This window comes from Megascapheus bottae, chromosome 10 (genome assembly GCF_031878675.1).
Source record: "Megascapheus bottae isolate mThoBot1 chromosome 10, mThoBot2.hap1, whole genome shotgun sequence".
Lineage (NCBI taxonomy): Eukaryota > Metazoa > Chordata > Mammalia > Rodentia > Geomyidae > Megascapheus > Megascapheus bottae.
In genome coordinates this window covers 41,765,867-41,779,573 of record NC_143518.1, presented here as the reverse complement: position 1 = coordinate 41,779,573, position 13,707 = coordinate 41,765,867, and the positions used below count along the sequence as shown (strand labels likewise).

At 41.2% G+C, this 13,707-nt stretch overlaps 1 protein-coding gene across 4 annotated transcripts in view; it reads right to left on the bottom strand.

The window, feature by feature from the left end:
* Arnt (aryl hydrocarbon receptor nuclear translocator) overlaps nucleotides 1-13,707 on the bottom strand; it is a 59,025-nt gene that overhangs the window by 39,485 nt on the left and 5,833 nt on the right. For all 4 annotated transcript variants that reach the window (XM_090341064.1, XM_090341065.1, XM_090341066.1 and 1 more), the window contains exons 2-3: nucleotides 11,257-11,368; nucleotides 7,079-7,123 (exon numbers count right to left, since the gene is read on the bottom strand). In XM_090341064.1, coding sequence (XP_090197190.1) covers nucleotides 7,079-7,123; nucleotides 11,257-11,368 — 157 coding nt within the window. The remainder of the gene's footprint in view (nucleotides 1-7,078; nucleotides 7,124-11,256; nucleotides 11,369-13,707) is intronic.

Below are 13,707 nucleotides of genomic sequence, written 5' to 3'. Positions count from 1 at the left end.
CAAAAGCTGGAAACAGAGATGTGACTTGAGTGAAAAAGCCAAGTGAGATTATGAGGCCCTGAATTCAAGTGCCAGTACCAGCATGCACAGATGTACATACATACAAACACAAAATTATCTTAAAAAATATATATATATACTAGTGCCAGGAGAGGTGGCTCACACCTGTAATCCTAGCTACTCAAGAGGCTGAGATCTGGGCTGGGAGTTAGGCCTAGTGGTTAAAGTGCTTGCCTAGCATGCCTGAAGACCCGGGTTTGATTCCTTGGTACCACATACATAGAAAAAAGCCGGAAGTGGGGCTGAGGCTCAAGTGGTAGAGCTCTAGCCTTGAGAAGATCCAAGGACAGTGCTCAGGCCCTGAGCTCAAGCCCAGGACTGGCAAAAAAAAAAAAAAAAAAACGAGGCTGAGATCTAAGGATTAGGGTTCAAAGCGAGCCTAGGCACTAAATACCATGAGACTGTTATCTCCAATTTACCACCAGAAATCCGAAGTGGTGCTGAGGCTCAAGGGGTAGGTCAGTAGCCTTGAGCTGAAGAGTTCAGGGACAATGTCCAGGCCCAGTGTTAGGCAGTAGCCTTGAGCTGAAGAGCTCAGGGACAGCACCCAGGTCCAGAGTCCAAATCCCATGACCAGAGAAAAACAAAAACACTAGGGTTTGAACTACTCTTGTGCTTGCTAGCCAGGAACTCCTATTTATGCCATGTCTCCCAATCCAGTTCAGTGGTCAATTCACTCTGTGGTAAAAAGTTAATCTAGCCGGGTGCAGTGGCTCATGCCTGTAATCCTAGCTACTCAGGAGGCTGAGATTTGAGGATCAAAGTTCAAAGCCAGCCAGGACAGAAAAGGACCTGAGACTCTTATCTCCCATTAACCTCTAGAAAATGGGAAGTGGGGCTTGGCTCAAGGGTAGGGCAGTAGCCTTTAGGGGCAGTAACCAGGCCTAGTTCAAGCCCCATGACCCACACACACACAAAAAAGTTAATCTAAAATGTTCCACACTGGGGCTGGGAGTGTGGCCTACTGTTACAGTGCTTGCCTAGAATGCATGAAATCCTGGGTTCAATTCCTTGGTACCACATACATAGAAAAAGCTATAAGTAGTAATATGGCTCAAGTGGTAGAGTGCTAACCTTAAGAAAGCACAAGGACAGTGCCCAGACTCTGAGTTCAAGCCCCAGTACTGGCAAAAAAAAAAAAGTTCCATCCTGCACAACTGAAACTATATTCATTGGATACTAGTCTCCCTTACCTTCAACCTTCAACACTGCCAAGCACCATTCTACTTTCTGTGTCTATGAGTTTAATTACTTATATAATAACGCATACCTCACAAAAGCTGAATCATGTTGAATCATGTAATTTTTCCCCCTCCCCTGCCAGTCCTGAGGCTTTAACTCAGCTTGAGCACTGTCCCTGAGCAAATAGCTCAAAGCTAGTGCTCTACCACTTTGAACCACAGTCCTACTTCTTATTTTTGGTGGTTAACTGGAGATAAGTAAGTCTCATGGACTTTCTGGCCCAGACCAGTTTCGAACCTCAGTCGTCAAATCTCAGCCTCCTGAGTAACGGCATGAGCCACCAGTGCTTAGCAATATTTGTCTTTTTGTGACTGGCTTACCGTACTTAGTATAAAAATCCAACATTCCTACATTTTATACCATGTGGCAGAATTTCTATCTACTTATTCTACCCAAACCAGTCATCCCAATTTGCCTACTTAACATTTCAATCTCAGATGGAATGTGCACTCCTCCAAGGCCTCTCTGATTCTCAATGTATCTCTAGCAGGCCATCAGTGGTTCATGCCTGCAATCCTAGCTACTCAGGAGGCTGAGATCTGAGGATCGTGGTTCAAAGCCATGTGGTTCAAAGGTGCAAAAGTCTGTGAGACTCATCTTCAACTAACCACCGGAAAACCAAAAGTGATACTATGGCTCAAAGTGGTGGTGCACTAGCCTTGAGATGAAGAGCTCGGGGACAGCACCCAAGCCCAGAGTTCTAGCAGCACAACTGACAAAAAAAGAAAAAAAAAAAGCTGGGGCTGGAAGTTTGGCCTAGTGGTAGAGTGCTTGCCTAGCATGCAAGAAGACCCAGGTTCAATTCCTCGGTACCACATACATTAAAAAAGCTGGAAATGGTGCTGGGGCTCAAGTGGCAGAGCCCTAGCCTTGAAAAAGTTCAAGGACAGTGCCCAGACCTTGAGTTCAATCCCTAGGACTGGTCAAAAAAAAAAAAGCTGTTTCCATAACAGCCTCCGTAAGTAACAGTCTCTTTGTCATTTATCACTGTCCTACAAAAGTTGATCTCATCTGTTGACCTGTTTATTTAAGCCAATCAATGTGGTAGCTCATATGGGCAGATACCTTATCTTAGAAGAGTCAGTAAATGACATTCCAAACATAACTGTTTGGTCTATATTGATTATTGTACTAAAATGAATGTATGTGAAAAATAAATTCTGACTTTCCAACTTATATGCTCAGAACAGAAAGAAAAACAGCCATATATTGCTAGGAACCTTATTAGTACAGTACCACCTATTATACTAAAGCCTATTCATCCTTTCTCCAAATCACTTACTAGGTTCTGAGTTACCTGCATCTCCCTCCCTCTATCTATGAGGAGGGCACATTAGTTCTGAACGCTCCACTGGATGTTTGTATACTTACTCTGATTTCCTATGCCTCCATCTCACTCTTTCCCCTACACCCCCACACACACTTGTGTGTATTTTCAGAGCTTACATATCATGAATCTACCTTTTTTTAAGTCTGTCTTTTCTTCTGCTTTCCTTTCTGTCCACAGATTAACTCACAGACTCAGTGAATCCTAAGGATAGAGGGAAGGTTTCTATTCATTTTCAATGAATAATGATTTGGACTTGTGTGTGTGTGTGTGTGTGTTTGTCTTTTCTCAGACCTGGATTGAAACCAGGGCCTCTTGCCTCATAGTACATGCTCTACCACTGAGTTATGACTCCTAGCCCATTTTAAATCACTCTTTTTTCTTTTTCTTTCTTTAATTTTTTTTTTTTCAGTGACAGTTCTGAACTTAAACTTAGAGCCCAGATGCTGTCCTGAGCTTCTTTTGCTCAAGGCTGCTCTACCACTAGAGCCACAGCTCCACTTCCACTTGGAGATAAGAGTTTCATGGACTTTCCTGCCCTGGCTAGCTTCAAACCATGATCTTCAAATCTCAATTTCCTAAGTAGCTAGGATTACAGGTATGAGCCACAAGCATATAGGTTGGCCCTAATTTCTTATGGTAACCCAGTTACAGTTGTTTTCAAGAGTATCTGGCAAGGCTCATCAACTAGTCAGTTGCTAGAAATATGAATCTTACCTTTTAATGTTATAAAAAATATAAGTACGATTATCTGGCAAATATCATGTAACCCTTCTATTAATTATAATAAAAAATATATAAAAATATATAAGTACGGGCTTGGGGGAGGGACCTGGGGACAAAAACATGAGAAGGGGTATCAATGTTTGTGGAGTAATGCACCTTTTATCTGGGGAATATAATGTAACCATTCTATTAATTACCATTTAAAAAAGGTGAAAAAACATAGATACTACTGTATCTACTAACTGTATTAAACATTTTTTAAAAACCTAAACCATAGGCCGGTAGTTTGGCCTAGTGGTTAAAGTGCTTGCCTAGCATGCATGAAGACCCGGGTTCGATTCCTCGGTACCACATACATAGAAAAAAGCTAGAAGTGGTGCTGAGTCTCAAGTGGCAGAGCTCTAGCCTTGAGAAAGTCCAAGGACAGCGCTCAGGCCCTGAGCTCAAGCCCAGGACTGGCAAAAAAACAAAACAAAACAGGGGCCGGGAGTTTGGCCTAGTGGTTAAAGTGCTTGCCTAGCATGTATGAAGACCCGGGTTCAATTCCTCAGTACCACATACATAGAAAAAAGCCGGAAGTGGTGCTGAGGCTCAAGTGGTAGAGCTCTAGCCTTGAGAAAACCCAAGGACAGTGCTCAGGCCCTGAGCTCAAGCCCAGGACTGGCAAAAAAAAAAAAAAAAAAAAAAAAAAACTAAACAATAGTGAACAATTTACAATTTGGACAGTTTTTTGTATAAAAAATAAAAAGTAGAAGATAGGCATTGGTGGCTCACACTTATAATCATAGCTACTCAGGAGGCAGAGACCTGCAAACCAAACTTCAAAGCCAGCTTGAGTAGGAAAGTCAATGGGACTCTCATCTCCAATAAACTATTCAGAAAAAGCCAGAAGTAGTACTGTGGCTTAAGTGGTAGGATACTAGACTTGAATACAAAGAGGCTCAGGAACAGTGTCCAGTACCCAAGTTCAAGCTCCATGACCAAAAAAATAAAAAAAAATAAAAAAACATCAGAAGGCAGTTCAAACCCCATGACAGGCAAAATAAATAAGTAAATAAAAATAAAATTTAAAAATTAAAGCCCCTAGGGCCAGGAGTTTGGCTTAGCAATAGAGTGTTGGCCTAGCATGCACAAAGACCTAGGTTTGATTCCTTGGCTACTAAATACATAGAAAAAGTTAGCAGTTGGTGCCATGGCTCAAGTGGTAGAGCTCTAGCATGGAGAAAGCCCCAAGGACAGTGCTCAGGCCCTGAGTTCAAGCCTCAAGACTGGCCAAAAAAGAAAAGGAGGGGGAGGGGCTACAGGACTTTGGCCTCATAGTAGAGTGCTTGCCTAGCATGCACGAAAACCGGGGTTGGATTCCTCAGTATCACATACATAGAAAAATGCTGAAAATGGTGCTATGGCTCAAGTGGTAGAGCTCTAGCATAGAGAAAGCCCAAGGACAGCGCTCAGGCCCTGAATTCAAGCCCCAGGACTGGCAATAAACAAACAAACAAACAAACAAACCCCTAAAGCTTAGCAAGCATGGGACTCTAGTACTGCCCCAAATTTAAATTAATAAATTAGTAAAACAATAAAATAAATGAAGCTTTGCTAATCATATAACCAAATTATATATTTCTTGAGGGGCATTCCTGAGGCTTGAATTCAGGGCCTGGGCAATGTCCTAGGGCTTTATCAAGGCCAGTGCTCTACAACTTGAGCCACAGCACTACTTCTGGCTTTTTCTATGTATTTGTTACCAAGGAATAGAACCCAAGGTTTCCTGAATATTAGGCAAGCACTCTATCACTAGGCCACACTCCTGGCCAGGTATGTTCTTGCTGAATAGCAAACGTTTTGCTTTTTTTATTTTGTGCCAAAATATCCCACCTTTCTGGAAGAATCCCTTTAAAAATATATTTTAAAATCCAGTTTCAGCCAGCCCACAACCTCATGCCTGTAATCCTAGGTACTTAGGAGGCTGAGATCTGAGGACTGGGGTTCAAAGCCAGGCCCCAGCACTAAAGACAGTGAGACTCTTATTTCCAATAATCACTAGAAAACCGGAAGTAGCACTATGGCTCCAGGGATAGGGCAGTAGTCTTATACTGAAGAGCTCAAGGACAGCACCTACACCCAGAGTTCAAGCCACATGATCCACAAAAAAAGTAAGATAAAAATAAAAATCCAGTTTCAGTGCTCCAGAAGATTCATTACTCAAGCATACAAACCAGCAGACACAATAGTTTACAACTGAAATCTCGGCTACTTGGAAGACATTTTTCAGGAAGATTATAGTTTGAGACCAGATAGAGTAAAAGACAGCAAGGCCTCACCTCATCAAAAAAGTGCCTGAAATCTCCAGCTATGGAGCAAGGTATTAGTAGGAAAACTGTAGTCCAGGCTGACCCAGGAAATAATCTCAAGGCCCTACTTGCAAAATAACTGAAAGCAAAAAGAGCTGTGGGCATTGCTAAGCAGAAAACCACCTACCTAGCAAGTATGACTCTAAGTTCAAAGCCCAGTACTACATAAGCAAAAAATACATACACTTTGGAATATATATACATATATACACACATAAATATGTATGCTCCAATTTCTCCTTCTTATAGAGGGAATCAATAAATGATATCAGAAGGTATTACTCAGTTACACATTAACAAATTATATCTCCCAGTGTCTACTTCCTTTCACAGCCCTCTCCAACACCAACCCAAGACACAATCACATGACTTTGTTTGGCCAATAAGACATTAGCAAATGTCATAGAAGTAGAAACTTGTTAAGCACAAGGGGACTTGCCAGTGTGTTTTACTTGTAGTATAGTCATTATAATATGAAGAAACTCAGACTTGCCTTCTTACAAACATACACAACCACTGCAGTTGAGCTGAACTTAGCTGATCACTAGGCAAATATGGCTTATGAGCAAGTCTAGGCAAGATCAGCAGAATAACCATGCAATGACTCCTCAGAACTGTGAGAAATAATACACTCCTCCTCCTCCTTCACATTCTCCTCCTCCTCCGCTTCTTCTTCTTCGTCAGTTGTGGGACTTGAACTCTGGGCCTGGGTGCTGTCGCTGAGCTCTTCAGCTCAAGGCTACCACCCTACCCCTTGAGTCATAGCACCACTTCTGGGTTTCTGGCGGTTAACTGGAGATAAGAGTCTCACAGACTTTTTAGTGCCTGGGCTGGTTTTGAACCCAATCCTCAGATTTCAGCATCCTGAGTAGCTAGGATTACAGGAGTGAGCCACCACGAGGCAATCTTCTTCTTCTCCTTTTTTTTTGGCCATTCCTGGGCTATGAACTATGGGCCTGGGCACTGTCCTTGGACTTTCTCAAGGCTAGAGCTCTACCACTTGAGTCATAGCATTATTTCTGGCTTTTTTCTATGTATGTGGTACCGAGGAATCGAACCCAGGTCTTTGTGCATGCTAGGCAAGCACTACCATTAGGCCAAACTCCCAGCCCTTGTTGTTCTTCTTAAACCATGCATCAACAGGTAACTGATAATCAGAGGTTCTTGTAAACTCTCTGTCCTCTCTTCACTGAGGTCTTTGAAATTATTCATAGAATGTCTGAAAACTTTATGGGGTATAATATGAAAATATAGTTCTAAGATAAACCACTCTTCTTAGGCATAAGAACAAAAATATTAGTAGTCAGAACTATAAATATTAGTAACTAATTTTCAATATAAAAAATCTCAAGAAAAATTTTCAAACTCTTACCTCAAAAATTTACTGTTCCCTTCTCCATCATCATCAAAATCCAGCCTGGGAAAAATCAACAAAAAGTAACTGTAAGCCTATTGAAAATGCAGAATACTGAGAACCTAAAATTTATTTAAACAAGCTTCCTTATACTTAGTCCAATAAAAGGGAAGAAGGAAGTAGGCAAAAGTTAGAAATCCAATCTATATGACCTCTTCCCTAAAATGACAAAATAGAAAAAAAAAAGGAGGGGGGGCAATAAAATCAGATATGATGCCATTGCACTTAGGAGACTGACCAGAAGAATTGTGAGCATGAGGCCAGCCAAGGCTAGATTATAAGACCTTGTAGACAAAAAGAAAGAAAAAAAGAAAAAGAAATTGAGCAATAGGAAAAAAATGCTAACTATCACTAAACTTCCTGGAGTGGCAGCCTGCCTCTAACCAAGGATCTGCATGTGAATATAACCTCTACAGAAGGAATAGGAATAAGGAAAAGAAGAGATTTTCAGGCTTTTTTGTTGTTGTTATTGTTGTTGTTTTGTCAGTGGCTTGAACTTAGGGCCTCGGTGCTGTCCCTGAGCTCTTTTGCTCAAGGCTTGTGCTCTACCACTTTTTTTTCCCCTTTGGTCTATGCCTGGGCACTGTTTCTGAGCTCTCTAGCTCAAGACTACTACCCTACCCATACATAAGCCTGGGCTTGTCCCTGAGCTCTTCAGCTCCAGGCTATTGCCCTACCCCTTGAGCCACAGCTTCATTCCAGTTTTCTAGTGGTAAATAGAGATGAGTCTCACGATCTTTAGTGCCCCAGCTGGCTTTGAACTGAGATCCTCAGCTTCTTGAGTAACTAGGATTACAGGCATGAGCCACAACTCCCAACTACCACTTTAGTTTTTGAGTGGTTAACTGAAGATAAGATTGTCATAGGAGAGTAGGGGAGGGGAGGGATCATGGTAAAGTGCATGCCTAGCGTACATGAAGCCCTGGGTTCAATTCCTTGGTACCACATACATGGAAAAAGTCAGAAGTGGTGTTGTAGCTCACGTGGTAGAGCACTAGCCTTGAGAAAGCCCAAGGACAGTGCCCGAGCCCTGAGTTCAAGCCCTAGGACTAGACAAAAAAAAAAAGATTCTCATGGGACTTTTTCTGTCCAGGCTGGCTTCAAACTGCAATCCTCAGATCTTGGCCTCTTAAGTAGGTAGGATTACAGACATAAGCCACGGGCACCCAGCTTCAGTTGAGTTTTTAATGTAGTGCTGAGAATCAAAAGATAGGATCTTGTACGTGCAAGACAAGTATATTACTACTGATAAAACTAAAATACACAATTTTTTATTTCTATAGTCTATACCATATTATCAGGTTGATTTTTAATTTATTTATTTTGGGCTGGTCCTGGGGTTAAACTCAGGACATGGGTACCATCCCTGTGCATTTTGCTCAAGACTAGCATTCTACCACTTGAGCCACAAAGCCAGTTCTGGCTTTTTAATTCAAAGTTAAGAGTCTCATGGACTTTCTTGCCCAAGCTGGCTTTGAACCTTGATTCTCAGATCTAAGCCTCCTGAGTAGCTAGGATTATAGGCATGAGCACATTGGGACCCAGCTTGAAATCTTTTAAAGCAGTAACATTACATGACAGTAACCTAGACAAAAGAAACTTGTTAGTTTAAATACATAACCTTCAGTACATTCAAGATTGTGATAGATGAGGGGAAAAACAAAAAACTGCTCTCAATGTGGTTTCTGCTTAAAACAAATGCAAAGGGAAAAAAAAGGAGGATAGAAAAATGTCATGTGAGGGACATAACATGCTGTGGATGTTCAAAAAAAGAAGAGATAAAAAAAACCAGAAAAGAAAAGAAAAGGAGAAATGATTTTCACTTAAGGGGATTAGTGAAGATTATAGGTAATAGGGGAGGTCAATCTCCTATTATGTCTGTACTCATCTTAACCCAATAACCACTTTTAGCATTTCTACTAGTGAGATAATTTGGTAGGATAACTCTACATGGGTTACAGATGAAGTATGTGATATCAATCCTAAAAATGTTTATTCCTCTTCCTCCTTCCTGAAGTTCTTGATCATTTATCAAAATCCTAATCTACCTCCTAACTCTATAAGAATCCTAAAGAAATAATTTGAAAAAAAAATTGAAATAGGGAAGAAAGTGTTTATATCATAAAGAAGTTCAATACAGGGGCCGGGAGTTTGGCCTAGTGGTAGAGTGCTTGCCTAGCATGCACGAAGACCTGGGTTCGATTCCTCAGTACCACATACGTAGCAAAAAGCCAGAAGTGCAGGGCTAGGATGTAGCTCAGAGGCAAAGCACTTGCCTAGCAAGTGCAACGTCCTGGGTTCGATCCCCAGTACCCAAAAAAAAAAAAAAAAAAGGTCAAAAAAAAAAAATACAGTTAATCAAAAAGCCAGAAGTGGTGCTGTGGCTCAAGTGGTAGAGCCCTAGCCTTGAGAAAATCCAGGGACAGTCCTCAGGCCCTGAGCCCAAGCCCAGGACTGGCAAAAAAAAGAAGTTCAACACAGCAATACACAAAACCTTCAAAACAACTTAAGAGCTCTGAAATAGAAATTAAGTACATATTTCTGTGCAAATATTTAAAATTGCTATATGAAACAATACAAATAAGGCTATCTGATGTGGTAAGATGTAAAGATGTGTTACTATTCAAAGAGATTAAGGTTAACATTATAGGAAGTAGATACATAGAAAGGCTGAAGGTAGTGCTGGGCACCAGGACTTCCACCTGAAATCCTCACCACAAGGAAGCTGAGATCTGAGGATCGAGGTTCAAGGCCAGATGGGGGCAGAAAGTCCATGAAACAATTATCTCCAATTAACCACTAATAAATAAGAAATAGAGGTGTGGCTCAAGTGGAGGAGTCTTAAGTGAAATAGCTAAGGGCCAGCACCCAGGTCTTGAGTTGAAGCCCAGTACTGGCGGGCACATATACATCTGAAAACACATACAATACATGCACACACAAAATTTGATGGTCCTTTTGACTGTTCTAAGTTTTTGTTGTTGTTGTTGTTGTTGTTGTTGTTGTTAGTCCTGGGGCTTGAACTCAGGGCCTAGGCACTGTCCTTGGGCTTTCTCAAGGCTAGCACTCTATCACTTGAACCACAGCTCCACTTCTAGCCTTTTCTGTGTATGTGGTACTGGACAATTGAACCCAGGGCTTTGTGCATGCTAGGCAAGCACTCTGTTAAGCCACAGTCCTGGCCCCTGTTCTAAGCTTTTATATTTCCAATATTACTGTAGAACAAATATGTGATGACTTCGACTATATTTTTCTGTGAGACACATGCCTGAAATCCCAACAGTTGGGAAACAGGCAAGAGCATCATGAGTTTGAGGTCAATCTCAGTTACATGGAAAGATCCCATTTTAAGGGTGGGGAATGTGGCCTGCTGGAAGAGCGCTTGCCTAGCATGCATGAAGCCTTGGGTTTGATTCCTGGGTATCACATACACAGAAAAAGCTGGAAATGGTGTTGTGGCTCAAGTGGTAGAGTGCTAGCCTTAGAAAGCCCAAGGAGGCTGGGAGTTTGGCCTAGTGGTAGAGTGCTTGCCTAGCATGCACGAAGACCCGGGTTCAATTCCTTGGTACCACATACTTAGAAAAAGCCAGAAGTGGTGCTGAGGCTCAAGTGGTAGACTTCTAGCCTTGAGAAAAATCCAAGGACTGTCCTCAGGCCCTGAGCTTAAGCCCAGGACTAGCAAAAAAAAAAAAAAAAAAAAAAAGCCCAAGGATAGTGCTCAGGCCCTGAGTTCAAGCACTAGAACTGGCACACAAAAAAAGAGATTCCATTTTAATATTTACAATCTATTAAATATGTTTTATATGTAATATATATTCTTACTAATCACATGCATTCATTGCAGAAAATCTAGAAAATTAAAAGAAAAATAAGGGCTGGCAGTTTGGCTTAGTAGTAGAGTTACTGCCCAGCATACACGAAGACCCAGGTTCAATTCCTTGGAACCACATACACAGAAAAAGCTGGAAGTGGTGTTGTGGCTCAAGTGGTAGAGAAAGCCCAAGAACAGTGCTCAGTTTCTGAGTTCAAGCCCCAGGACTGCAAAAAAAAAAAAAAGAGGGGGGAGAGTAAAAGAAAAGTTGCAGATTTAGCAACTAACTCAGACAGTTATAAGAAGACATTATATTCAAACTCACCCTTGTCGCCTTTTAATAGCCCTTTGAACAATGGTTCCTCCACCTTGAATCCCAGGCCCAGGGTTTCCAGAGGCAATAGTGGGTCCCAGCGATGGTACATCTGATGCCATTTCTTTCAGAAAAGGAATAAAAATAAATATATATATGCATATGTGTGTACATATACATATATATAAATATCACCAATATCAAGTTAGCTAAAAGTTCAATGTATGGATAAAAATCTCAATTTATTAGAAGACTCAACTATTCACATATAGATTACTTCTTGAATTCTTACACTGGTAAAAGGTTTCCTCATACTTCAGTTTTTCCAACTTTATATGAACACTATATGCTGTAGCCTTCTTTTTTTTTTTTGGAAACAGAGTCTTCTATATTGCCCAGGCTGACCTTAAATCTGCAATCCTTCTGACTCAACCTCTAGAGAGTCTGAGATTACAGGTATGTGCCCTCATACAAGACTAGCATTCATTTTCAGTCTTATAAAAGTAACATAATACAAAATAAGCATTTAGAAGTTGGTTTATAGATTTCATGCAATCAGTGAATATTTGCACTTTTTATTTAAGAATTAAACAGAAGAAGCCAGGCACCAGTGGCTCACGCCTACAATCCCAGCTACTCAGAAGACTGAGATCTGAGGATCATGGTTCAAAGCCAACCCAGGAACAAAAGTCCATGAGACCCTTCAATTAACACCAGAAAACCAGAAGTATCACTATGGCTCAACATGGCAAGCACACAGGCAAAGACCAAGGTAAGTGGACATAGCCACAAAACCCCTTGAGTTTGTTCTTATCTGCCTTTTCCCATTTCTACTTTGTGGCCTCTGTGTGCCTCTTCTTATAGGTAGCAGCAGAAAGCTCACTATCTTAGTGTTTTCTCTTAACAGTCACTCTGCTTTTTCACATTCTGTCAAGCAAGCTGACACTATTGCTAGCAGTATGGTTCTGGCAGCAGTTTCAGCCTGCTTTCTCTGTGTTCACTGTTCCAACACTACAGGCCCTCATGTGTACCACATTTTATTCAATCAGTCTTCAACTGAATAACTTTTAGGTCGCTGCCAAGTTTTTTTGTTTGTTTTTTTTTCTAGTCGTGAGACTTGAACTCTAGGCCTGGGCGTTGTCCCTGAGCTCTTTAGCTCAAGGCTACAGCCTTACCCCTTGAGCCACAGCACCACTCCCAGTTTTCTGGTGGTTAACTGGAGATAAGAGTCTCTCTGACTTTGGTGTCGGGGTTGGCTTTGAACCTCAATCCTCAGATCTCAGCCTCCTGAGTAGTTAGGATTACAGCCATGAGCCCCACACCTGGTGTTGCCACGTTTTTATTATTACAAATAATGCTCTAAGAATATTTGCATAATACCAGGCACAGTGGCCCCATGACTCACAGAAGAAGAAAAAGAGGAGGAGGAGGAAGAGGTGGTGGTGGTAGAGAAAATATCTGCATATATAGATTTTGTTTTGTCAGTCCTAGGCCTTGAACTCAGGGCCTAAGCACTGTCTCTGGATTTTCTCAAAGCTAGAGCGGTACACTTGAACTTTACAGCACCACTTCTGGCTTTTTTCTATGTATGTGATACTGAGGAATCGAAACTGGGTCTTCATGCATTCTAGGCAAGCACTCTACCACTAGGCCAAACCCCCCGCCCTGCATATGTAGTTTTTAGTTCTCAGTATTTATCATGGATTCGGGGAGGTGGAATTCAAGCATATAAACATCTAAAAAATGCTTTTTTTCATTATACTCCTTAAACAGAGTCCCAGGATCACAACAGATAGGAGACTCGACAAATGGGACTACCTAAAAATAAAAAAGTTTCTGTACAGACAAAGGCATAGCTAATAAAGTAAAAAGACAGCCAACCAACTGGGAAAAGATATTTACCAATAACACATCAGACAATCCAATATCTACAGGGAACTCAAGAAACGAATCCCCCCACCCCAAACTCAACAAGCTAATCATTAAATGGGCAAGGGAACTTAAGAGAGACTTATCAAAAGAAGAGGTTAAAATGACAAAGAAACATATGAGAAAATGCTCATCATCCATGGTCATAAAAAACAATCCTAAGATTCAGTTGTGCAAACTGAAAATTGTTTTCTGAATAGTACTTCAGTTACTTAGAAAACAAAAATAAGAATCAGGCTGTATCAATGGCTCTTGACTATAATTCTAGCTATTCAGAAGGTTGAGATCTGAGGATCTCAGAGCCAACTGGACTGAAAAGTCCCTAACACTCTTATCTTCAATTAACCAGCTAAAAGCCAGAAATAAAGGTTTGTTTCAAGTGGAAGATCACTAGCCTTGAGAAAAAAAAATTTGGAGCCAAAGCCCAGGCCCTGCCTGAGTTCAAGTACAACCTGGTCCCAGTACTGGTGCCAAAAAGAAAAAGGGAAAAAAGAAAAAGAAACGACATTTGTGACTGCATCAATAAAAGCATTT